Source organism: Rhincodon typus, chromosome 6, assembly GCF_021869965.1.
Source record: "Rhincodon typus isolate 14 chromosome 6, sRhiTyp1.1, whole genome shotgun sequence".
Classification (NCBI taxonomy): domain Eukaryota; kingdom Metazoa; phylum Chordata; class Chondrichthyes; order Orectolobiformes; family Rhincodontidae; genus Rhincodon; species Rhincodon typus.
In genome coordinates this window covers 37,909,517-37,934,516 of record NC_063337.1, presented here as the reverse complement: position 1 = coordinate 37,934,516, position 25,000 = coordinate 37,909,517, and the positions used below count along the sequence as shown (strand labels likewise).

General features: G+C 42.5%; 2 protein-coding genes across 4 annotated transcripts in view; one reads left to right on the top strand and one right to left on the bottom strand.

The window, feature by feature from the left end:
* micu2 (mitochondrial calcium uptake 2) overlaps nt 1–25,000 on the bottom strand; it is a 413,733-nt gene that overhangs the window by 198,583 nt on the left and 190,150 nt on the right. The window lies entirely within an intron of this gene.
* Nucleotides 16,228–25,000, top strand: part of LOC109920797 (fibroblast growth factor 9) — a 310,515-nt gene continuing 301,742 nt past the window's right edge. The window contains exons 1-2 of one of the 3 annotated variants that reach the window (XM_048597613.1): nt 16,228–16,298; nt 17,079–17,373. In XM_048597613.1, the coding sequence (XP_048453570.1) occupies nt 16,290–16,298; nt 17,079–17,373 (304 nt within the window). In that variant the 5' untranslated portion in view covers nt 16,228–16,289. Of the gene's footprint in view, nt 16,299–16,379; nt 16,877–17,078; nt 17,374–25,000 lie in introns of those variants that run through there. The other 2 variants (XM_048597614.1, XM_048597615.1) reach the window with 2 other exon arrangements.

Below are 25,000 nucleotides of genomic sequence, written 5' to 3'. Positions count from 1 at the left end.
GCACATGTCATTTACTGTTATCTGCGGTTGCAGGGTGTGTGTGGCTGGTGCTCATGGAGCATTCCCTGAGAAGTACCTGGTGTCCAACATGGAGGTCGTTTGGAATAAGTGACCAGCTGAAGTCGCCAGGCACCCACTCTGTCTTACATGCTGAGAAGTCTTAGTGTCTATTTTGCTCGTAACATAAAAGATAGAGAGATGAGGTGAAATGCCCCATTGACAAGGTCATTAACAAGCAATAATCTTACTTAATAGGTGACACACTGCTTCCGAGTGATAATGTTGCCTCGACTCATGCAATTTTTTTTAAAGATGCATTGAATTGTTCCTGATGGACCTCACGGAACTTCTTGCACAATTGCGCCACATTTATTGCCATTGCCCACAATATTCAGACCCCTATAAGATTCTGTTCACTGTATCTTCTGCAAGCTAATTTCCTAATATGAAGTTAACATTTTTAATAGGTGAGTCAAGACAACAATAAGAAACCTTTAGCCTAAAGCGTAGTTTAAATTCAATCCACACAAAGGAATGAGTAAACAATTTTCATCAATACCCTGCATTAATACACCTTTATTTAGAACAATCTCTGGAGAGAATGTCACTTATTTTGCTAACACTAATTTTTGAGCCACACATGCATCCTTTAGAATACTAACCTTTTTTAAATCCTTTATCAGACAAAAATGAGGCTAATTTATCCTTAAATGTAAAACTCACATTATCTCTTATATTCTAATTTACACCAACTGTAAATACATTAGATGGAATTGTTTTTCTCCAACAGCTACAACACATGAGGTAGCATTCTCTGGAGAAACACTGCACACTCACAAAGCTACTAACGGTTGTTTCAACTGTCAGCAATCTACTCCAATCACTCTACCCTATTATTCCTATCCTCATACCATGTTTTTTACTACTTTGAAGGGCATCTTTCTCTTTATTTTTGCTTTCCCCCTCAAGGTCATTCTTGTTCTGTTCATTATCAACTCATTTATCTCTCCAGCTTCTGTGTGGATAAAGACATTTGCTTTCATCTATGGGTTTGTGAGCTAGTCTTAGCTAGTAGCTAAAACAACTGCCTCCCTTATATTAGAAATATTACAGCCTTCTAGGTGAGACTTGATTCCTAATGGAACACTATTTTTAAATTCCAGTATTAACAGCATCTCTCTGAGGCTTTCAAATCCTGCTCAATCTTCATTGACCTCTGACCTTGATCAAAGGCCATCTCTTTTACTCCACTAAATTCCACAAATGTCTGATTCTGTCTTGGGGAACTCAAGTTTCTAAATCTTTGTCTGCAAGATTCTGGATCTGGTACATATGCTTTAAGCACAAACCTCTATGTCATAATCTGTGTACTTCTCATCCAAAACGATTGAATAAACCTCCTATGGTGTTCCTATCAAAGCATTTCATAATTGTATTGTCCAAGTTTATTGTGGTAACTATAACTTTGTAGAATTTTATTTCAAATAATACAAAATACATTTCAAATCTTCCTCACTGAAATAATGGTGTCAGGCAAATATTCCTTGTCAAATCAAAAATAGGAGCTAAATCTAAACCACGTTAAATCTATCTGCTACTCGCTAGTCACATCACTGAAGCCTTTCCCAGTTCAAATTTTCTGACTTCCCTTCCTCTTTGAAATATAATTCAAATTTATTTTCATTTCCAACCACGGTTCCAATCGTTTCATTTGCAACTGAATTCTAGCCAACTTAACCTGTGTTTTATCTGCTTTAACTCTCTTTTCTTCAATATTCAGACATTTAGCTAATACTTCAGCTATTTCTGCTTCCATAGCAATCTTTAACTTTATTTTTACATTTTCTATCACTGGTTTTAAGCTAACCTTTTGTTAACTATTGCAATGTATTCAATGGCAGTCTTCTCAATAAATACAGCAAAGGTGTCTGTTAAACTTTATACACATAAACCCTAGCCAAAGCTACAATACTATCCTAAGCATATAGATTCAAAATCCTGCAAAAAAATCTCCAACTATTTTGCCAACTCCCTGGAGACTGACAACTTCAAAACACATTCAAATTTCTGGCTGTCAACTTAAAGAATGACAAGATAACATGATTTCAAACATTTACTTTAAAAAATTACAAAAAAAAGCACTGACCAAATACTATTTTATTCTTGTAAGCAACATATATTTTAAACTACAGAGAGTGATGTTACCTTGTATGCTAATTTGCATCACATCCATAATTGCATTTTGCAGGTCTTTTAGCAAATAGTGCACAGTTACTCCAGGTTTCTAAAGGCATCCTACATCTCCATTCTGCCAATAGTAACTTGAAGTGACCATTTCAAGTGCTTTCTAAGTCTTTGCAGAGCTTTTTAAAGCCAATACACCAGTGAAATATTTTCCAATGATTCTTCTTCTCCTGGCAATGCTAGGACAAATCTTCTAGTGTTTTAGATGATTGCAAGATATAATCATTTCTTCAGGAAACCACTGCCCTCTTGCACAGGCAATTAACCTCTTCTCCCTGCTGACCACATTAAATCTGAGATATTAATTGACATATATGAAATAATTCCACAGCGGCCGCCTGTCATCAAGTCACCCTTTATTTAGACGTAGAGAGTCCTTCACACCTGTCCAGTTCTCTCAGATACAGCTCTCAGAGTGAACAGGGTGTCTCAAGCTCCTGTTCTTGTCTGTTAGCCAGGGCTCCCTGATTGGACCAGATGAACATCCCCAATCAGGGAACTCACATTCTATGAGGTCCACCTGGCTGACGTCACTACAATCACTACATCCCTCTCCCTCTGAGTCCGAGGATATAGGCCGGTTATTTTTTTGTAGCTCCTTCTGGGTGTTTCAGCACCGGGTCAGGTTCCTCCAACCCTGCCTCTGATATGGGCACTGTGTAACGCAAAGTAGCTCACCTCTTGTGCCCGGAGCTTCTCAGGAGAAATTCATTCTCCAATTCAGGTGGCAAAGACGCTGTGCCCATTTCAGATTCTGAGGTATCTTCAATGTTTGACAGAGAGGGAGAACCTATGGGTTCCGGAACAGTCCAAAAGGCTGTTGAGGGGCCAGGCATATTTTGCTCTTGTACTGTTTGTGAGTTTTCAGCTTTCATATGGTCCACATGCTTGTTCAGGACTGTCGCACCTACCCAAATTATATACATCACCGGACCTGACCTCGTGTCGACCATGTCTCTTAACCATGCCGGGCCATTTCCAAGGTTTCTGCATCAAACTTCATCCCCTAAAGTGAACTTTCTCTTGAGTTCAGCATTGGTGTTTCTGATGTCATTTCACCCAGGCCCCTCAAGTGCGGGAACATCAGATTTAGCCTGGTGCGGAGTCTTCTTCCCATTAGCAATTCTGCTAGAGATATCCCTGTGGTTGCATTAGGGGTAGCATGGTGGATCAGTGGTTAGCACTGCTGCCTCACAGCGCCAGGGACCCGAGTTTGATTCCACCCTTGGACAACCATCTGTGTGGAGTTTATACACTCTCCTGGTGTCTGTGGAGTTTCTTCTGGGTCCTCTGGTTTCCTCTCACAGTCCAAAGATGTGCAGCTTAGGTGGATTGGCCATGGGAAATACCGGAATGTGATGAGGGGTGGGTCTGTGTGGGATGCTCTTCGAGTGTCAGTGTGGATTCGATGGACCAAATGGCCTCTTTCCACACTGTAGGGCGTCCATGTTAATTAAATAGAAACCGGGACAGTTTGGTATCTAGTGAAGCTGTGTGCTGTTTCTTTAAGCGTGCCTTCAAAGTTTGGAGTGCTGTTTCTGCCAGACCATTGGACAATGGATGGTATTGACATCCTTATATGTCAAATTCAATTCAACTTCATAAAATACTCAGATTCTCTGCTGGTAAACAATGGCCCATTATTTGTGACCAACATTTCCAGGAGCCTGTGTATTGCAAAAGATGTGTGCAGTTTTTCTATCGTTGTCCCCATGTTTGACAAATGAACTCTCTGCATGTCCAGCCACTCTGACTGGGCATCCAGAATGACTAAGAATAGCCAATCCATGAAAGGAGCTGCATGGTCAAAACATAACAGAGTCCAGTGTTTATCCATCCATTCCCATCAATGTAGGGGAGCTGCTGGCATTTTTTTGTCCTTATTGGCACTCCGGGCACTGCCTCACCAATGCAGCTGTGTCTGCACCCAAGCCCGGCCACCAGACACAACTTCTCACCAACATCTTTGTTTTGGAAACCCCTGGAGGATTTCAGCCAGAATCTGGCGGCAACCTTTGCTTGGGACAATCACTCCTGCTCCCCATAATAATATGCCGCCGTGTACTGTGATCTGGCCTCTCCATGACCAAAAAGGTTTCAATTCTGCTTGTGATGGCCCTTTGGTTTCCCCGATCACCACTAGCTGTTTCAGTTTAGTCAGGACTGAATCTTTCTGTGTCCAAAGTCTGGTATTGTCAGTTGTGACTGGAAGGGTGTCCAGAAAATTAAAAACCATTACAGACTGTTCTGATGGCAGTACCACCGGTGCCAGTGTGAGGTGGCTCAATGCATCCGCATTTGCTACTTGGCCTCCTGGACAGTGTTCCAACTTGTAATAGTACGCACTTAGTATTAGAAGCCACTAGGGAGTTTGGCCTGAAGTTATGGGCGGCACTGCCTTGTCCTCTTTAGGTAGACATAGTTTGTGTCTAGACATAGTAGACACAGACATTGGAGTTTGTGGTCCATTATTATTACGTAAAAATATTGTGGAACTTCCTGACTCCAAATATGATCGCCAAACCTTCTGTCTCTATCTGGGCTTATTTATGCTCTGCATTAGCCAAAGTTCTAGGTGCATACATTGTTGGGCTTTCCTCTGCATTGGGCCACCTATGAGCTAATACTACCCTGATGCTGTATGGGGAGGCATCGTCTGTCAATACCAGATCTCACTTGGGATCATCGTGTGCCAACACCTTAGAGGATGATAGCCGTTTCTTCCTTCCCTGAAGGCTATGGCTTGGTGAACCAACAATTTCCAAGGCTGACTCTTCTTTAAGAATTGATGTATAGGTGCCAGGATGGAGGCCAGGTTATATATGAACTTTCTGTAATAATTCAACAGTGCAAGGAAAGACCTAAGCTCTGGTACGGACGTGCGAGCAGGACACCTTTGATCACCCTCACTTTATCTTCCAACAGGTGTAACCCAGTCTTGTCGACTCTGTAGCCCAAATGCTTGGAACATACATTTTTCCCTTCTAAGGTGTACGCCCTCCTGGGAGAAACATCTAACAGCTATGTCCAAGTTCTCTCAGTGCTCTTTATTGGTCTTCCCTGTTATTAGCAGGTCATCTCGATAAATGGTGACCTAGGGTTGATCTTGTAAAATGTTCTCCATCATCCACTGAAAAATTGCACAGGCTGACGATAGCAGTCTTGTATATTGATACAAACCCTTGTGGGTATTAATTGTAGCATACTTCTGAGAGTCCTCATCTAATTATAATTGCAATATGCATGGTTCATGTCCAGCTTCGTGAAGGACAGTCCCAAGCCAGATTTGCGTATATTTCCTCTGTGTGAGGGATTGGATATTTATCCAGCTGCAAAAAGTGGTTTACCATTTGCTTAATATCTCCACAAAGGCGAACTAACCTGTCAGGCTTCATAATCATTACAACTGGTGCTGCCCATTCCGCAAAGTAGACCAATTTGATGACTTCTTCACTTTCTAGCCTTCTGAATTTTGCCTCTCATAAGGCAAATGGTACTGGGCGGGCCGTGCAAAATCGCAGAATTGCTTCAACATGCAAGGTGGCCTTGGTTCCTTTGATAGTCCGTAGACGTTCCTGAAAACCTTCTGGGTATTTAATTAGGATTTCACTCAAGCAACTATTTTCTAATCGAAAAATGTTGAGCCTATCTAGGAAAATCTTTCGCAACCAATTTTGCCCCATCAAGCTTGGGCCCAAGCCCTTTACTACAATCAGCAGCAACTGAAACAGCTGCTTCTCATAAGAGACCAGAATTGAAGTTGTACCCGTAATCTGTAAAGGTTCCCCAGTATCTATTCTCAGTCTGGCCGAGGTCTTGTGCAAACTTAAGAATTGGAGTCCAGAGCGAATTTTGTTAAAGACTATGCTTTGCGATCACATGTGCAACTGTGTTGGCATCGACCCCCATTAGAACCGGGTGACCATTTAACCAGATGTTAATTTTAATTGGTTCTGATTTGGATGTTGCTAAGCAATTTGACTGTTCCAAACCAGATGTGGGTGGACTTTCCAGGCTGTGCACTCTCCTGGATACCACCCTATAAGGTCTCTTACATAATTTGGGTCTTGTGGGACTCTTGTTGTCTTGGGTCCACGTAGTGGCAGAAACTACAATTGTCTGCCAGCCTGGATCCTGAAGAAAATTTTAACTGTTTGGCTGAGGTTTGGCTTTGGCGTTTTGCTGTGGGCTGACCTAGAGTCTCTCTGTTCAGGGTATATCCTGATTGAGGCTAAGCAATTGCCTTCACTCAAGTGGTGTTCCCCAAGTACAGTTTAGCCAACATCTTGCACAAACTTAAGGGATGGAGTCCAATGTGAATTTTGTTAAAGACAGGTTCTGTGATCATTGAAATGGCCACGCTAGTATTGACCTCCATTAGAACCAGGTGACCATTTAACCAGACGTTTATTTTGATTGGTTCTGATTTGGAAATTGTTACGCAATTTAACTGTTCCAAACCAGATGTAGGTACACTTTCCAGGGTGTGTACTCTCCTGGATACTGGCCTGTAAGTTGTCTAATTCAATTTAGGTCTGATGGGACTTTTTTGCTTGTCTTGAGTCCACATTCCGGCTGTAATTACAATGGCTTGCCGGCCCGGATTCTGAAGAAAGTTTTAACCATTTGGCCAAGGTTTGGCTTTGTTTTGGGCTTTTGCTGTGGGTTGACCTAGAAGCTTTCTGTTTAGGGTATGTCCTGAGTGAGGCTATGCAATTGCCTTCACTCAAGTGGTGTTCCCAAGCTCAGTAGGACTAGCAAAGGGGTCCACTTCCTTTGGAACACCCTGCAACTCATATGCTCCACTTGCTACATTTTGCAGTTGTGGTGACCGTTTGAAGTCCATTTGGGCTTCAGCTAGTAGGTGCTTTTGCATAGTTACATCATTGATCCCACATATCAAATCATCTCACAGCATCTCATGAAGGGTTAAACCAAAGTCACATGCCTCTGCCAGTCACCTTAACCTCATCAAAAATCCCAACACGGATTTCCCTGGTTCTCGAATTGCCAAGTAAAATCAATAGCATCTCAGAATTGGAGGAGGCTTGGGGTCATAATATTTCTTAACTAAATCTGTCAACTCTTGAAAGGCATTAGTACCTGGTGCCTCAGAGAAACTTAGACTCCTAATAACCGAAAAAGCTGCAGGTCCACAAGCTGTCAGGAGAATTACTTATTCATTTTCATTTGCCCCAGTGTTATTTGCTTGGAAAAATAATGCATTCTTTCCACATACTGGGGCCAATCTTTGATTGCAGCATCAAATGAGTCAAGCTTCCCAAATGACAGCATGATGCCAGAAATGCTTACCCAACTCAAAGACAACTGTTGTTCGCAAATTTCTTCAAAAGCTTGTTTAGCTGTCTGTGAAAGACCTCCACAGAAGATGGTATCCTGGCGCCAAGTCACCTTTTATTTACACGTGGAGAGTTCTTGACACTGATCCAGGTTCCTCAGAACCAGCTTTCAGAGTGAACAGAATGTCAAACACTTCTGTTTATATCTGTCAGCTGGAGCTCCTCAACTGGACCAGATTAACAGGTCCAATCATGGAATTCATATTGTTACAATCACTGCAATATATAAGAAAGCTTGCAACCCGATTTCAAAGACAACGTCCTCTGTTCGCTTTTCCATGGCAACATGAAACCCATCAAACCAATTAGCTGTCCTTAAACCCAATCTTCTATGATCTTAGAAGTAAATGTACAATAAAACTGCTCAGAGTTCAGTGCCAACAACACTTTTTGGGAATGTGAGTAACTCATCATCTATTCATTTTACTTTCAGAAATAGCTTCCATTAACCCCAGCCACAAATACTTGCACCTTCTTTCTCATAAAATAAAACCCTAGAACTTCCTTTAAACTCTAACAATCAACCAACCAAGTCTTACTGCTAATGCTGTTGGGAGGAGTTTAAATTAATTTGAGCAGTGGGGGTGTACAGAACATTGGCAGAATAAGGGCACAGAATCATACAGTAAAACAATCAAGTCAGAGGGAATGCAACAGTATCAATTTCAAGGCAGTAAGGCAAGTCTGAATGGTCTGTAATGCCAGGAGTATCACAGGTAAAACGGATGAGTTAAGGGCGATGATTGACACATGGAAGTGTGATATAGTAGCCATTGCAGAGATGTAGCTGAGGGAAGGACAGGATTGGCAACACATCATTTTGGGATAGAAAATCTTCAGGCGAGACAGAGGAGGGGGTAAAAGAGAAGGAGGCATGGCATTATTAATAGTTAAGGACTCAGTTACCACAATAGGGAGAGATGATATCTTTGAAGCGGCATCGAATGAAGCTTTGTGGGTAGAGTTTAAGAATAAAAAGGCACAGCTACATTGCAATGTGTTTCTTATAGACCCCCAGACAGCCAGCAAGAAATTGAGGAGCAAATTTGTGCACAATTTTGGAGGTGTGTAAAAATAATACCAAAAAGGTAATTATAGTCAGTGATTTTAACTTTCCCAATATTAACTAGGATAGACATAATATTAAGGGATTGGTTGGAGTGAATTTATGGAAATGTGTGCAGAAGTTTTTAGGCCAATACATAGAGAATCTAACAAAGGACAGAAGTGTTCTGGACCTAATTCTGGTAAATGAAGCTGGACAGGTGGTTGAGTCGACAGTGGGAAAGTATTTTAGTGATGGCGATCAGAACACTGTACAACTTAAGCTTCCTAATTTAAGCTACAAAGAAATAGACAATTTGTAAAAAGAAAAGGTTTTGAAATGGGGAGGGGAGAATGGATTTTAGTAAAATAAGGCAGGATCTGGCCAAGGTAAACTTGAGAACAGCTACTAGTGGGGAAACCTACAGAAGAGCAGTGGGGGCATTCAAAAAGGAAATGGGGAAGGTGCAAGACAAACACATTCCCTCTATGGTGATAGGAAGGGGTAACAAGCCCAGAGAACCATGGATGACCAGAGATATTCAGGATGCGGTAAGAAGAAAAAGAGAGGCTTTTCGCAGATACAAGGGGAGCAAATCAGCAGAGGCATTAGTGGAGAACAGAAAGTGTAGTATGTAGCTCATGAAAACAATTAGGAAAGCAAAAAGAGGATATGAGAAAGCTGTGGCTGGTGAAATTAGGGAAAATCCCAAGCTATTCTTTATGTATATCAATGGGAAGAGGTTAACCAGGGAAAGAGTAAGGCCCATTAGGGACCAAGGGGGCAATCTGTGTGTGGAGCCAGAGGATATTGGCAGAGTGTTAAACCAATACTTCACATCTGTCTTCACTCAAGAGAATGAGGATGAAGGTATGGGATACCAGGGGAGAGACTATGATGTACTTGATCAAATAGACATGGGGAAGGACAAGGTATTGGAGGTGATGGCAAATTTAAAAGTGGACAGATCTCCAGGTCTGGATGAATTGTAACACAGGCTGCTGTGGGAGGCAAAGGAGGAGACTGCAGGGCTACTGATCCAACTTTTAATTACTATCTGGCCATAGGGGAGGTGCCAGAGGACTGGAGAACAACTAAGTGGTTCCAATATTTAAGAAAGGTTGTGGAGATAAGCCAGAGAACTACAGACAAGTGAGATCATGTCAATGGTGGGGAAACTGTTGGAGAAAATTCTGAAAGATAGCATCTACCTCCACTTGGAAAGGCAAGGTTTTATCAGGAATAGTCAGCATGGCTTCATCAGAGGGAGATCATGCCAAAAAATTTGATTGAAATTTTTGAGGAGGTAACCAGGGGTGTACCTAAGGGACATGCAGTTGATGTAGTTTCATATGGATTTCAGCAAAGCCTTTGACAAGGTCCCACAAAAGACAGTTATCAAGGAGGCAAATGCACATGGGGTACAGGGTAATTTGATGAAGTGGATTCAAAATTGGCTCAGTTGTGGGAGACAGAGGGTGATGACAGAAGGCTGCTTTGGTGACCAGAAGCCAGTGTCCAGTAGCATACCCCAGGGATCTGTGTGGGTCCCCTGCTATTCATCATTTATATAAAGGACATGGGCGACGGTGTGGGGTGTTGGATTAGTAAATTTGCAGATTGCACAAAGATTGTTGAGTGGTTAACAGTGTGTTTGAGTATCTTGGACGACAAAAAGATATGAATGGGATGGTCAAATGGACAGTAAGTGGCTGGTGGAATTTAACCCTGAAAAGTATGGGGTGATACAATTTGGAAGGAGTAATTTAACAAGGAAAAATTCAATGAATGGCATGACACTAGGAAGCTCTGGGCACTAAGGGACCTTGCAGTTTTTGTTCATAGATCTCTGAAGGCAGAAGGGCATATTAGCAGGGTGGTGGAAAAGGCATAGGGAATACTTCCTTTATCAGTCGAGGCATAGATTACAAAAACAGGGAAATCTTGTTGGATAGATACAAAAAAACTGCAGATGCTGGAATCCAAGATAGACAAACAGGAGGCTGGAAGAACACAGCAAGCCAGGCAGCATCTGGAGGAAAGGAGCAGTCAACGTTTTGGATATAACCCTTCTTCGGGACTGGATGTGGGGGTAGGGGGAGCTGCAGATGAAGAGAGGAGAAGGGATTGTGGTGGAATGGTGGTGATAGGTGGACACTGGTGGTAGGTAAGACCTGGTTGGTTGATGGGAGGGATGAATCCAGTTGGTGGCTGGAAGGGAGGGTCAGAAAGTGGAATGGAAGGAAGGAGGTGGGGCTGGAAAGGGAGACGGGTTATGGGTGGGAAGGTTCCTCAGCCTCCTTGAAACCCCCCAAAATCCCACCCCTGAACCTTGCTACATAGTCACCATCGTCCCTTACCTCGAACTCTCTGAGGCTGAACGGTCTGTCCTCAGTAAAGGGCTCACGTTCGTGCCCCTCCGCCCCCACCTCAACGAGTTCTGTGCTCGCCACGACATGGAACTCTTCTTCTGCTGGTTTTGCCTTATGCCATCTTGTTCGATAAAGATTCCCAACCACCCTCTGGGGAAGACTTCACCCACCTTCAACCTTCCTCCTCCTCTTAGACACCCTCTGCAGGCCTCTTACCCACCCTGGACATCTTCACTGCTAACTGCCAGTGTGACATTGACTACCTCGATTCCTCTACACCCCTCACCCACTCCAACCCCTCCCCCACTGAACATGCAGTGCTCTACTCTTTCACACCACTCCCTATTTCACTATCAAACCCACTGACAAAGGAAGGGCGGTGATAGTCTGGAGGATGAACCTCTACGTTGCAGAGGCTGAACACCAACCCTCCAACACCCTATCCTACCTCCCCCTTGACGACGACCCCACCATGGCCCATCAAGCCACCATCTCCCACACTGTCCATGACCTAATCGCTTCCAGTGATCTCTCCTCCACTGCCTCCAGCCTTACAGACCACCAGCCCCGCAGTGCCCGGTTCTACCTGCTCCCCAAGATCCAACTACCGTGGCCAACCTATCGTCTCCGCATGCTCCTGTCCCAGCCCCGACTCCATTCTGTCCCCCTTGGTCCAGGCACTCCCCACCTGGGACACAAACCACGCCCTCCACCTCTTTGGAAACTTTCAGTGCCCTGGCATTCAGTGCTTCATCTTTACTATGGACGTCCAATCCCTATACACATCTAAACCCCACAGGATGGCCTACAGGCCGTCAATTTTCTCCTCTCCAACAGACCCATCCAGTCCACCCCTACCAATACCCTCCTCGGCCTCACCGAACTAGTCCTCACCTCAATAACTTTTCCTTCAATTCTTCCCACTTTCTCCAAATCCAGGGGGTTGCCGTGGGCACTTGCTAGGCCCCAGCTACACCAGCTACACCAGCCTCTTTGTCGGTTATGTTGAACAGTCCATCTTCAGGACGTACACCGGTTCTGTTCCCCAACTCTTGTGCCATTACATCGATGACAGCATCGGTGCTACATCCTGCACCCAGGCTGAACTGATGCAGTTCATCGACTTCGCTAACAACTTCCACCCCACTCTCAAATTCACTTGGTTTATCTCACACACATCCCTCCCCTTTCTTGACCTCTCTGTTTCCATTTCTGGTGACAGTTTATAGACCAACATTTACTATAAAGCCACAGACTCCCATAGCCACCTAGACTATACCTCCTCCCACTCTGTATCCTGTAAAACCCCATCCCACTTTCCCAAATCCTCCATCTCTGCTCTGACAAGGAGACTTTCCACTTCCAAGCATCCTGGATGTCCGCCTTTTTCAAACAACAATCTTATCCCCCCTCTGTCATCCAGACAGCCTTCCACCGTGCCTCCTCCATTCCCCGCTCCACAGCTCTTAACCACACCCTCCAGGCATAATAAAGGTACACTCCCCTTGTCTTCACTTTCCAGCCCATCAGCTTCTTCATCCAACGTATCATCCTCAAACACTTCTGCCAACTCCAATGAGACCCCACTACCCGGAACATCTTCCGCTCCCCACCCCTGTCTACCTTCCGCAAGGACCATTCCCTTCGCCACTCCTTAGTTTGCGCCACACTCCCCACCAACCACTCCAACTCGCCCGGTACCTTCCCCTGTAACTATAAAAGATACAATACCTGCCCATACACCACCTCCCTCACCTCCATTCAAGACCCTAAACAGTCCTTCCAAGTGAGACAGAGCTTCACCTGCATGTCCTCCAGCCTAGTCTATTGCATCCGGTGCTCCCGATGTGGTCTTTATCGGTGAGACCAAACGTAGAGTAGGTGACTGTTTTACTGAGCATCATCATCATGTAATGGCTAGCATAACCTCCCGGTCACCGCCAATTTCACCTCTCCCTCCACCCCAAACTCCCCCTCTGACATGTCCGTCCTCGGCCTCTCCAGTGTTGCAGTGATTCAGAATGCAAATCTGAAGAACAACGCCTTGTCTTCCGCCTGGGCACCCTACAGCCCGTAGGACTCAACACTGAGTTTCACTCAACATCCACTCCCCAGCTCCCCAAACAGCCCCACTTCCTCCATTCCATTCCACCTTCTGACCTTCCCTTCAAGCCACCAACCAGATTCATCCCTCCCATTGATCAACCAGGTCGTACCTACCACCAGTGTCCACCTATCACCACCATTCCGCTACACCCCCTCCAGCCCTATCTTTATCTGCAGCTCCCCCTACCCCCACATCCAGTCCTGAAGAAAGGTAATACCTGAAACGTTGACTTCTCCTTTCCTCCAGATGCTGTCTGGCTTGCTGTGTTCTTCCAGTCTCCTGTTTGTCTACCAAAATCTTGTTGGAGTTGTGTACATCTTTGCTGAGACCCCGGCTAGAATAATGTGTGCAGTTCTGGTCACCACATTACAGGAAGGATGTGATGGCACTGGAGGGGATAAGAAGGAGATTCATCAGGATGTTGCCTAGGATGGAGCATTTAAGTTATGAGGAAAGTTAGATAGGCTTGAGTTGTTATCAATGGAGCAGAGAAAACTGAAGGGTGATCTGATTGAGGTGTAAAAGATTATGAGAGGTATGGTCAGAGTAAATAGTCAGTCACAGGTTCAAGGTAAAGAACAGGAGATATAGGAAGGATGTAAGGAAAAACGATTTTACCCAGAGGGTGGTGACGGACTGGAATGCACAGCCTAGGAGGGTGGTAGAGGCGAATTGCCTCACGTCCTTTACAAAGTACCTGGATGAGCACTTGGCATGGCATAACAATCCATAAATGGGATTTGGTTGACGACCAGGTGTATGTCATGTGTTGGTGTAAACTTGATGGGCTGAAGGGCCTCTTCTGCTCTGAATGATTCTATGATTGGAAACACTTATTTTAATATGCACATGCAATACCCAATACTCGCTGTAAATCAGTTGTGTTGATTCTCAATGCTGTTTAGAATGTGCATCAGCATTAGCAGTGTCACAAATGGTTTCATGAATAATGTACTCAGTATTTGTCCTGTTTAGTTTCTTCAAATATTTTAATACAATCTTTCCTCCCCCATGTTTCTTTCAATGAGAAAGCCAAACCACCAGGACAAGTCTTGGGGTCTTGATGAGGTCATCGTGGTTCTGTCCCTTTAAATTACACTGTGACCATCTCAAAAACCCAAGTTGCTCTATAGGCTTCCGTTCCAATTGCCGCTACATTGTAGTAAATGGATCTTTCTAGGAAATGTTTCATTTCCGATTTTCAGTTCATGTTTCTCCAGCAATTAAATCGGTGCACATATGAGTGTATATGTCATTAATAATTTCAATTTAAATAGAACACCTTGCTTCACAATTAAACCACTAAAGCAGCATCAAATTAACCACACATCCCCAAAACTTGCTCTCATGAACTCGGTCATTCCACAATTTCGTACATAAATATGCTTTTCAGCTAAGTAAAATGACGGACAGAAAATAATAAAACCTACTAAATTACCATTGAAGGAATCGTATGGAAGACATTGTGCAGGTAAAGCGAGAGTACACAGGAGAAAGAAGCCAGCGGTGCAAATCAATGCTTTACATTAGTTTTTCTTCAAAAAAAATAAAACCTTCAAGCTCAACGAGTTTCGTATTATTAAGTAGAACAATGTTCCGCATACAAATTATATTAAGGAGATGACTAAGCCTAAAAAAATCCAGGCTTGGATAGAAAGCGAATAAGGAAATAAATAATGATACAAACACACACAAAGAATATTGCAGGATACTGCCAATACCGAGCGAGTGCGGACTCTACAGCGACTTCTAGCGAAAGTACCGCAACCCTTTCCTTGAATCTCCTGCCAGTTCGCATTGCTGCTGTCAGCCGACCCCATTCCCAGATCTAGGAAGGGCGTGATTGATGGAAGTTCAGCAGTTTCTAAACTCCAGATTTTAATTTTTACCACTCCCCCCTTTTTCCCGAACAGCCTTTATTCCTGAAACAGCAAATTATTCTTAAAGAAAAAACTCAGGACGGAGAATTAACGCTAAGACCTTCCTGGGTCCTAGCGCCGTATTTCTTCTCCTCACTGAGCCGCCGAAGTTACATCAGACTTCCCCTCAATTCGTAGATCGGTTTGCTTTCGATTTGCATATTTTATTAGTTAAGGAAGCTGAACTATCGCTGTACGGAATTCTTTAACGTTTTAATACGTTAATCAAAGACCATTGTCATTATTTTAAAAAAGTCTAACCTGCTTCAGTTGCTGTTTGTCAAGTGAGGGGAATGTCTCTGTGAATGATATTGTTGAGGCAGTGAAATAAAACAATATATATTTTACCTCATTCGGAAATGTGGCATCCCACTAACCACATTGAGCATCATAGTTTCCAACTTGTCCTCACCGCTTCGCTAACTGAATCACTTTTAGTCCAGGCCCAGGGCCAGTTTCCGCGTATTCTTATGGGTAAGATAAACATTGACTGTAAGTAACATATTCCTGAATTGCATTCTATTGAGCAGAGCCTATTCCTACTGTGGCCGGAAGCCAGTTAGTGTTGAAAGTGGTCGCTCCAAGATGGGGTCCAATTCTACTGTGCAGGATTTCTAAACCTGAACAAACTCAATCTATGGGATATCACTTCCAGTATATGCAAACTTTTACCAGAAACCTGAAAAACGTCATCTTTGAAGCTTTTGCTAGCCAAGATCACTTTCTGAAGATGGCTGTCCGTCATCAGGTCCTTTTCTACCAAACTACAGCTTTCCCGAAATAGCTGAGACGAGGGAGATGTTTGCTACAGCCCTGTGTGCTATTTCTTTCAGAGCAGAAAGTGTGCAGCTAATACTGTCTTCAAGAATTCGAAAAAGCGTCCAATTGCTTATCGATTTTACTGGTCACCGGTGTATCGATCTTCCTACTATTAAGGCTGTTCATTGTAATAGCGATCGCTTTCATTCTGATTTATTTCATATTTTTGGGGTTGAATCCAGAAACCTTGCCTTCCGTAATATGAAAAATAACCTCGTTTAACTGAGTTCCCTGACACAATCAGTGAAACACAACCTTCATTTGGACAGTACTTTCACCAGAGTCGAGTGGCTGAAGTCATCTGAAAAGTTTCATGGGAGGAGAAATGAAGCGGTATACTTGTAAAGGGCTGAATACATCACTTCAAGCGATGAAATTCCTCCCTCAGTAACCATTGGGCACTAGGACCGAGAAGGAGCCTATATGTCGTTGGTAAGTCTACCTTAAACCCAACCCATGCCTGCTTTTCTGCGCCACTCTGCGTGCTTTATGGAGAGTATAGTTCAGACGCAGATAGTACACACATTTCACAGTGGGGTCTGCGTAAGGAACACCTGTTTCAAAGCAGCCAGCAACCCAGCATTGGACTTGCAGATCTTTCTGCTGCTGAAGGCGAGCGTGTGAAGCCTCAGACACTCCTTCAGATCTTCCTCAAGTCTTTTGGATAATAAAAAAAGGTGACGTTTGGGGAAAAAAATAAGATCAAAGTTTTTGGATTGCCCCAGCGAGCACCGTGCGATCTATATTTCTCAAGGATTCATGCTGATGTATGCAGTCTTTTATAGAGTAAAAACAGCGCATGCCTTTCTGGAGTCAGAATCCATAAATTCTGACGTAGCCTTGTTCATCTAAAAAAAATCCAATAACGCCGGGTTTTAAGTTGCTATGATCATCGTTATCTTCTTCCAATGGAGAAACTACGAATTTTTATTCTCAATGCAGCTGGATCGCCTGAAGATCAAACAGCCTGCTAGACCTGGGATTATTTAAAAAAAACAATATGTTTATGTGTGAGTATAAAGTGGTGGTTTCATAGACTACAGCGATTGACCTTGAACCTGCCCCAAACCAAAACAGCATATCACTTTTTATGTATGTTTTAATGGATTGCAGTCAAAACAATACATTCTAAAGAGCAACAAAAAGAGGAAAACACACGAGAGATCAATTTGGGCTGACACCTATATTCTTGTTTTTTTTTGTTATTATCAGAAGCAGAATCGCCGGCGGCGACTGATGGCTCCGTTAGGTGAAGTTGGGAACTATCTTGGTGTCCAGGATGCAATACCTTTTGGGAATGTGCCCGTTTTGCCGGTGGATAACCCGGTTCTCCTGAGTGATCACCTCGGCCAGTCCGAGGGGGGTTTGAGCAGGGGCTCAGTCACGGACCTGGCTCACTTAAAGGGGATCCTCAGGCGGAGACAGCTGTACTGCAGGACTGGCTTTCACTTAGAGATTTTTCCTAATGGAACTATCCAGGGAACCAGACAGGATCACAGCCGCTTTGGTAAGTAGCAGAGAGACAAAGCATCTAATTGCCCTTAAGTAGGTCATAAAAGAAGCGTCTTATGATTCTTTTCCCCTCCTTTTCACGACAATGCCAGATGGAAGAGTTTAATACAACGCAGCCCCACAATGTAAGCAGACAGCAGTTGGAACGTATTTTGATTCCTATAACGTGATCTAAGAATATCAGACATGACTAAATGATAGGATCATCGTATTAATTTAGGTGTATGGTAACGGCAGTTCTTTATAAATATATCAGCATATCCTCTCTGTCTATATCTACCTATTTGCGTGAGGATTTTACGTAAATTCGGTTTAGATAATGAACTTTCAAAATGATAGGATGCGGAAAATGGATAGGCTAGCTGACAGCGGTCCTGGCTCCGTGTGTATAGAGAAAAACAGATTCAGGCTAATGGTGCAATGATACGATCATATGGGACCATTAATTTAGGTGCATAGCTATTGGATGCTGACTAAGACGCTTTGAAACATATGTCTGCGGCCGCCCATCTACCTGGCGCTACTACATAATTCAATGATCTTATAAAAATGTCATTTTACTGGGACACTAAACTAGAAACTAGCTGAGAATCTATATGTTTAGATCCTGCTGAGCTGCCCCATTTGTGCAATTTTTCAGGTAAACTGCAAAAAAAAAGCAGTGGGGTTGTATTGTCGAAGTTGGACATGGATTGCAAACGCAGTGGACTGCTGCAATCATATGACTCACTGATGGAGGTGATTGTTGGGGCGATCACAGCAAAGACTAATTTAACATATCGCCGTACATTATTAACCAGGCTGAGTTTCCTCAATCTGTCTTTGAAAATGCACAAGAGGCAATTCGGCCACGTGTATGCCATGACCTTGCCATGCATTGTTTGTCCTGATAGTTGATTGAAAGAGGTTTTAATGTCAAAAAGCACCGATGCTGCTGACCAGGGTGTCCATCGAGAGTTTCCTTTCCCAGGAAAGGGCTCTTATCCAAGCCTCTGCCTCTGGGTTCACGCCTCCAGCAGGTGTCTGTACGGCGGCCGCACTGCTACATTTCCAGAGCACCAGAGATTCCCCCGGGTCCTAATGCACACCCTGAATGCATTTGTGGCAGAAAGTCAGTGTAACGGGAAGATATCACTTTCTTTCTCAAACACCAATGTGGTCTAAACTATGGACATAATTAGACAGATTCCTAAAACGCAAACGAAGATGAATGTTTGGAATTCCCGCAATCATTATCATCTATACTCCAACGCTTGGTAAATTATTTTCAATGCAACATTTGAAAAGAATTTAGTAAAGGGAAACTTTTAAAAAAAACCGTTTGGAAAAGATTTTTTGTTGTTCGGCGGTAAAGTATCATTTCGCATATAAACCACTTTCACCCTGTTTCGCGGGTGGGCCGGAGTGGGAGGCGGGGAATGAGAATACAGATTCATGCAGAATCCGAACGTGTGAAGTTTGGTCGCTGTGGTGGCGCAAGAATATAACAGCAGACCCTCAACCCCCCCGCTACACACACACACACACAGACAGACAGGGCATTCTCCAGATTCTGGATATTAGCCATATTGGTGCAGGAATATGAGTTTCTTTTGCACAGACTTTATGCTTTTCCAGACCAATCTACAGGCACCACTGCATTTTGTTCCTTCTGCCAGTTGTTTTATAAGAAGAGGATTCATTCTTTTTGTTTCGTCGTTAGTGAAAGTCTATTTCTTTTTCTGCTTCTCGTCCTGTCTTTCTCCGGTCGACCCTTCTCTATGTGCGCTTACCTGGAGCTGTTTAAAGCAGCTGCCGTCTCTTTTACTGCAGTGACCCCTGCCCTTCACTACCTTGGTGATGGATTGCACGCACTTTGCTCCATTTCATAAGACGTTTCGTTTGGTTTTAACCCAGAGAAGTTGTAATTTAAATTTTTCCTTTAAAAAAGACTCTCCTTTCAAGTAAAGACATTAGATATCACCAGCGACTTTTACTTTCTGAGTCTAATCCTGAAGGTCATAGTTTTCTGGCAGCTGATGAACTGGGTACCGCAGTGAGTGACAAGTCGGTCAAGTAACTGGATTTGAATCGATTTCATTTGAATCGACTAGGGATTGCTGTGAAAGCTGCTGTTAATAAAGATGAATATATGAAAATTAATACTAAACTGCTCAAGGACAGTAAGGAAGTGTCTCATATCATGGAATTCTTGATGGATAAGGTGGGCGAGTGGGGGAATATTTTGCTCTTCTGTTTAATTGCCCTTTAATGATCTATCCAGGAATTCAGACCAGCACTTCACAATTATGTGATGTGGCCTTTCACTACAAAAAGGATTGACAGAAAAGCTTTGAAACAAACGGTCACCAAAGTGGAAACACTAACCATATGGATGAATCTTTTACATGATGGACGTTATCTCTTTATATGTTAACGTTCACTAGGGCTAGTATACTTGGTGCAAGTCCATGCACTTTGGATAACTTTTCACTTCAAGTTAACAAATTTGTTCGTACAAATCATGTTCAGTGCTTATTTCACTCGGTGCTAGTTTAATGTTTAACTCATAGCACAATCGTATTCCATAAAAGAATGCAATCAGTTTAGTTGCAAACTCTGAAGTGAACTGCTCTCTTAAGCGTACACTGCTGCGGTTTGCAGAGTGCATTGCCTAAAATACACGGGAGTGGGGGGAGGGAGGGAGATGCTGGCTACTACGCCAGTGTGCAGCATTTTTCTCCTTCAAGGTCTCAATCGCTCGATATGCATCAGTAGATGCGGCGTATTCCTTGCTGGCTTGTCTCATTTGTTGGAGTTTCTGCAGTGTGCTTTGACTGCAAGCTGCACATATGTCTAACGTTTAATGTTTAATGTAACATTCTTCGATTGAGGACACTTTCCAGATTGAACTCCGCTGGGAAATTCAGTAACTGGAAAGTGTAGGCGTGTCTTTTGTGTCAGCAAAACTAAAGCCTAAAAAAGCTGACGAAATACACAGCAGATGGACGTGTTCTGAATAAATACCACCGTCTTAATTAAAACCAATTTAGTTTCATAGACTGATCTTGAAGTTTCATGGTCAACTTTTGTTTAGTTTCATTATTGAGTTGAACATTGCAGACTGCGGATATTGAGCTGATTGAAATTGGATAACCCATTGCATTTTAGTTTCTATGTGTAGTTGCTGTTGGAGGTTTAGGGCTACGATCAAGGACTATAAAGGCTCTGAACATGATAACTTTGCCGGCGCTAGGACCACGCAGGAGACCTGAGTTTATTATGGGGGCGTTCCTGGTTTAATACCTTTGTACTAATGTGTGTATTTCATATTGTTTTCCTCCATACCCGTTATTCGTTCGACCATATGTTTTCAATTAATCAGATTTATCCGCCTATAGACGCATTTAATTACATTTTAGCATATCATTTAGTCTAGCATTGATATACAATGGGAACAATAAGACTAGACACGCCCCAAGTCATTCATCTTTTATGCACTAACTGAAGGTAAACGACGCAGGCGTTCTGTGATCTCACTCCATTTTTTGGAGTCACGTATTCTGTGCTTACTGTTAATATATTGGTGTGGCATTGATATTTGCACACAAAGTCTATCTTATTTGTTCGGAATTCACGGTCACAGGGCTGAAATCAGTGGTATGCTGGAGCAATTTATGGGGGAGAGGCTGGTTTCATTCTAACTTCTGAAAACCCAATACCTCAAGGTGTCAGCTGAAAAAATATTACCCAGGAGCGCTGCAAGCCGGGCGCTGCAGTTGGCATGCCAATCATTTCCCGAGTACCACAAGTAATATTTTAAGAAAGGAGGGCAGTTATTCTCGTGGGCCAGTCCCTGTCCCCCCCCCCCCAACACTTGCAGTTATCTTTACTGAAGCTGAGGGCTACCCATTTTGCTTCCATTGTGTTTTCAAGTTTTAAATCTTTGTTTTCGCTTTAGTTATCATGTTAAAACCTGGCATACAGACAGGTATTGAACAGATAGAATTGTCCCAATGACTCAATCTCATCCTCAAAGCCAAACATAGAACCCAAAAGGTCAGTCTTTATTTTCTGGAGTATTCTGCACACTTTTTGGTTCTATATTTTTTGAGTGGTAGAACTCCACCCATGAGGCAAAATTATCACCTTGTTCTATGACCCCCCCACCCACCTATACCCCCCCTTCCATCTCTTTCCTTAGTACTTGAGCAATTCCTCTCTTTCACCTGGTGGAAGAGAGTAGCTTCCTGACTCCCTGTCCATAAGTAATGCTGCTGCACTTTGCTGGCTGCCAAGACCTATGGTGAACCCACACACATTTCCTTTTGTTTTCTCTTCTTAGGAGTGAGTTGGCCTGAATTCGTTGGCTGGCTTAGCAGGATTGTTTCAACAGGGAACTCTGAGTTCCCCCCATTCCATGCCTTGTGCTGGATGCTATGTCATGCTGTGCAACTGGACTGATTCCATTTGCATTAATTTTAGTAAGCTTTTGCAGTTTGCTCTTGGGAGGAAAGTTTTCCTCCAAGTGGTTGGCTTCAAACATTTTTACATTTGCTTTTAGTAGACACTTTGAATTATTGAGCATTCATTTCTTTCAGATTGGAATGAGGCCAAGATTTTTCTCATACTACAGTGCAGCTTAGGGTTTGTACCAATCAAGGAACAAACCTGGGGCCTCGCTGGCTTTGTGGCTCAATCTGTACCACATTTTTATAATTTCTGATTCATTCCTTAGGAGAGCTCCACAATTTGTCATATACATATGTTACAACGTCGTGAGTGAGGTAATTAGATACTTAGACTGTACATCATGGTCTCAGCTGTCCTTTTGCAGAAGGCAACAAGTGGATGCCAGTTACTTGCTCATGAAAGGTATTGGCAGAAATGGAGACAGCTAATAAGAAACATAGTCACCCTGGACTACACTCATTAACCTACAGGACTGGGAGGAATTCCAAGATTACTATCTTTGAGGTCCATTTATTTTTAATATTTTACCTTGCTTCTGAAACTCTGCCTGAAAAATATAAACACTTTTTCTATCTATAGACAGTGACTTCTCAATATTCCTAGAGAAGATGCTGACCTTATTCCGTGATGTCCTTTACAGGCGTCAGGAAGGCAACATATCATTTGGAAATCCCATTTGTCATTACAAAAACATCTGTCTCTACTCCAGCTAGTAAATTCAGTATTTCTATTGTCCATGTCTGCAGTCAAATCTTCTTTGGTGCCAAGACTTTGTTACTTTACTGCATTGGTCCAAGCTTTAGCAGTAGATTGACTCCCAGCTGACATATGAGCATGGCAAGAAGAATGGACAGAAAATAAAATGGGTATCAAACAAACAGCATACACCACTTCCTCTATTCTAATTTCCTAACATTCTCTCCCTGAACAAATCCATGTAGCTTCAAATTGAGGACAGTCCTCCAATAACATGCCCACTAGCCATTCTGCAGGGTATGCCTAGACAGGGATTTCCATAACAGTTAGTTATTGAGGATGGAGGGATAAAGTAAAGGATTGTCTTTTGGTTCCAAATCAGATGACCTGACTCCATTCTTACCCACTGTTAAGAAATATGTACCCTCCAAAAGACATTGCTGAATTTCTACTGAAAACTTGAATCATAGTAGATTTCTTTTTTTCCTGCCTGGGAAACTTTAAGTAGTCCCTTTACTGAGGTCAGTTCATTCAGCACAGACCAGGTAAGAAACTTGGGAAATTTTCTGGGCTGCTTAACTGAGTGTTACACCACATTGTGCAATTCTGGGCAGGTTTTTTAAAAGCTTAGTTTACTAGAAAACAAGATCATAATTACTTCCCTGTACGTTACTATGCTGCAGTCTCTCAACTTGTTTTTCATACATTGTCATCTTATTGATCTTCCTTGACCTTGAGAACTGAAATTCTCCAAAGATTTGTCACCTTTTGCAGAATTCAGAACAGCTATTTTCAGCTGACAGTGCACGTGAAGCTGCATGAGACAGTGTCTATAAAAATATAATGTATAGCTCTTTCATTTTATGTTCCATTATTTATTTCTCTTCTTAGTTTAAGTGTAGAAGGGCTCAGTATGCTGATAGTTCTTAGACAAAATCATAATATCTTCCAAAATACACAGCTTCTGTTTGAATCACAATTTAAATTAATTCAGTTTCAGGGATCCTAAAATGGGTTCATTGAACTCAACTTAGCGAATTCACCTTTTTTATATTGTTGGCATTCATGGTGTTCATACACTGCAAGTGTGTGGTCAGAGCCACTATCCCTTATTAAAGAAAACAGGATAGTTGTGTGCAGTTTGCTAAATATTCAAGCATGTACGGTTGAGACTAAGTGGCCCAGGCAATCACATCCTTTTGGTAGAAAACAAAGTGCAGTTGATTTAGAAAAGAATGTTGCTCAGAAAGCTCCACATGGAATTTTATCAGAGTAACTGTCTTTAATGTTACAATCATTTTAAAATATAGTGTTCAAGTCAGTACTATTTTATTCTCACACACTCATGGCTCCATGCTCACAATATCTTTAATTCCATTTTACTATCTTTAAAGTCTCACAAAATGTTTGTGTTGAATTAAAGTTGCCATTATCAGGATTTCACCTCACTGGCAGTTGCTGCTACTTGCTCCACCACTTTGCTAAACTACTTATTAGATACATGATTTAAAGTAGAGTAACTTCTAACTCCTAGTACAGTAATACAACATAAATCAGTCGCAATCTTTGTTTGAGCAGCTGAAAAGAATTACATAGGGGTAATTCTTCTGCTCATAACTACGATGGCATGTGCTCATCAAATAAACTGGCTTATGAGCAGGCTATTAACGCATTGGGAAGTTTTGTTTTAGTGCAATGGGATATTAACTAGTGATTAGTGGCATAAATTACAGAAAAAAAAAATGCTTTTCACTTTATAACCCCATGTACTCTTGAAATTGTAAGACATAGTGGACTGCTTAAATTTCATATTGACTTGCCAATATAAGCTTAATTAATTTTCAATTGTGCAATAGTGTCAGTATAAAATAAACTACCTCAGTTGGAGGTTAAGTGAAAAGACCAATTCAGTGACAGTATATTGGAATCAGCCAGCAGATTTGTTGCCATATTCCACTCCATTACCATTGCCTTCTGATTGCTATATCTATTCCTTTCCAATTATTGATTGGTCCAATCAACATTCTATACTGGATATTTTCCCCCTAAAAACAAATGCCCATTTGTTGTTTTATTCCTGTTCATTCATGAGGTATGGGTGTGATTGGCGAGGCTATCATTTATTGCTCTTGAAAAAGTGGTGGTGAGCGCCCTTCTTGAACTACTATGGGGAAGGAAGTTTCAGGTTTTTGATAGTGAAGAAATGGTAATAAAGTTCCAAGTCAGGATGGTGTGCGGCTTGGAGGGGACCTTGCAAGTGGTGATGTTTCCACGTATCTGCTGCCTTTGTCCTTCTAGGTGTTAGAGGCTGTTGGTTTGGAAGATATTGTCAGAGGAGCCTGGATGAATTACTTGAGTGCACCTTGTAGATAGTGTATGCTGCTACTACTGTGCATTGGTGATGAAAGTGGTTGATGGGGTGCCAGTCAAGTGTGTTGTGTTGACCTAGATGTGTCATGCTTTCTAAGCGTTGT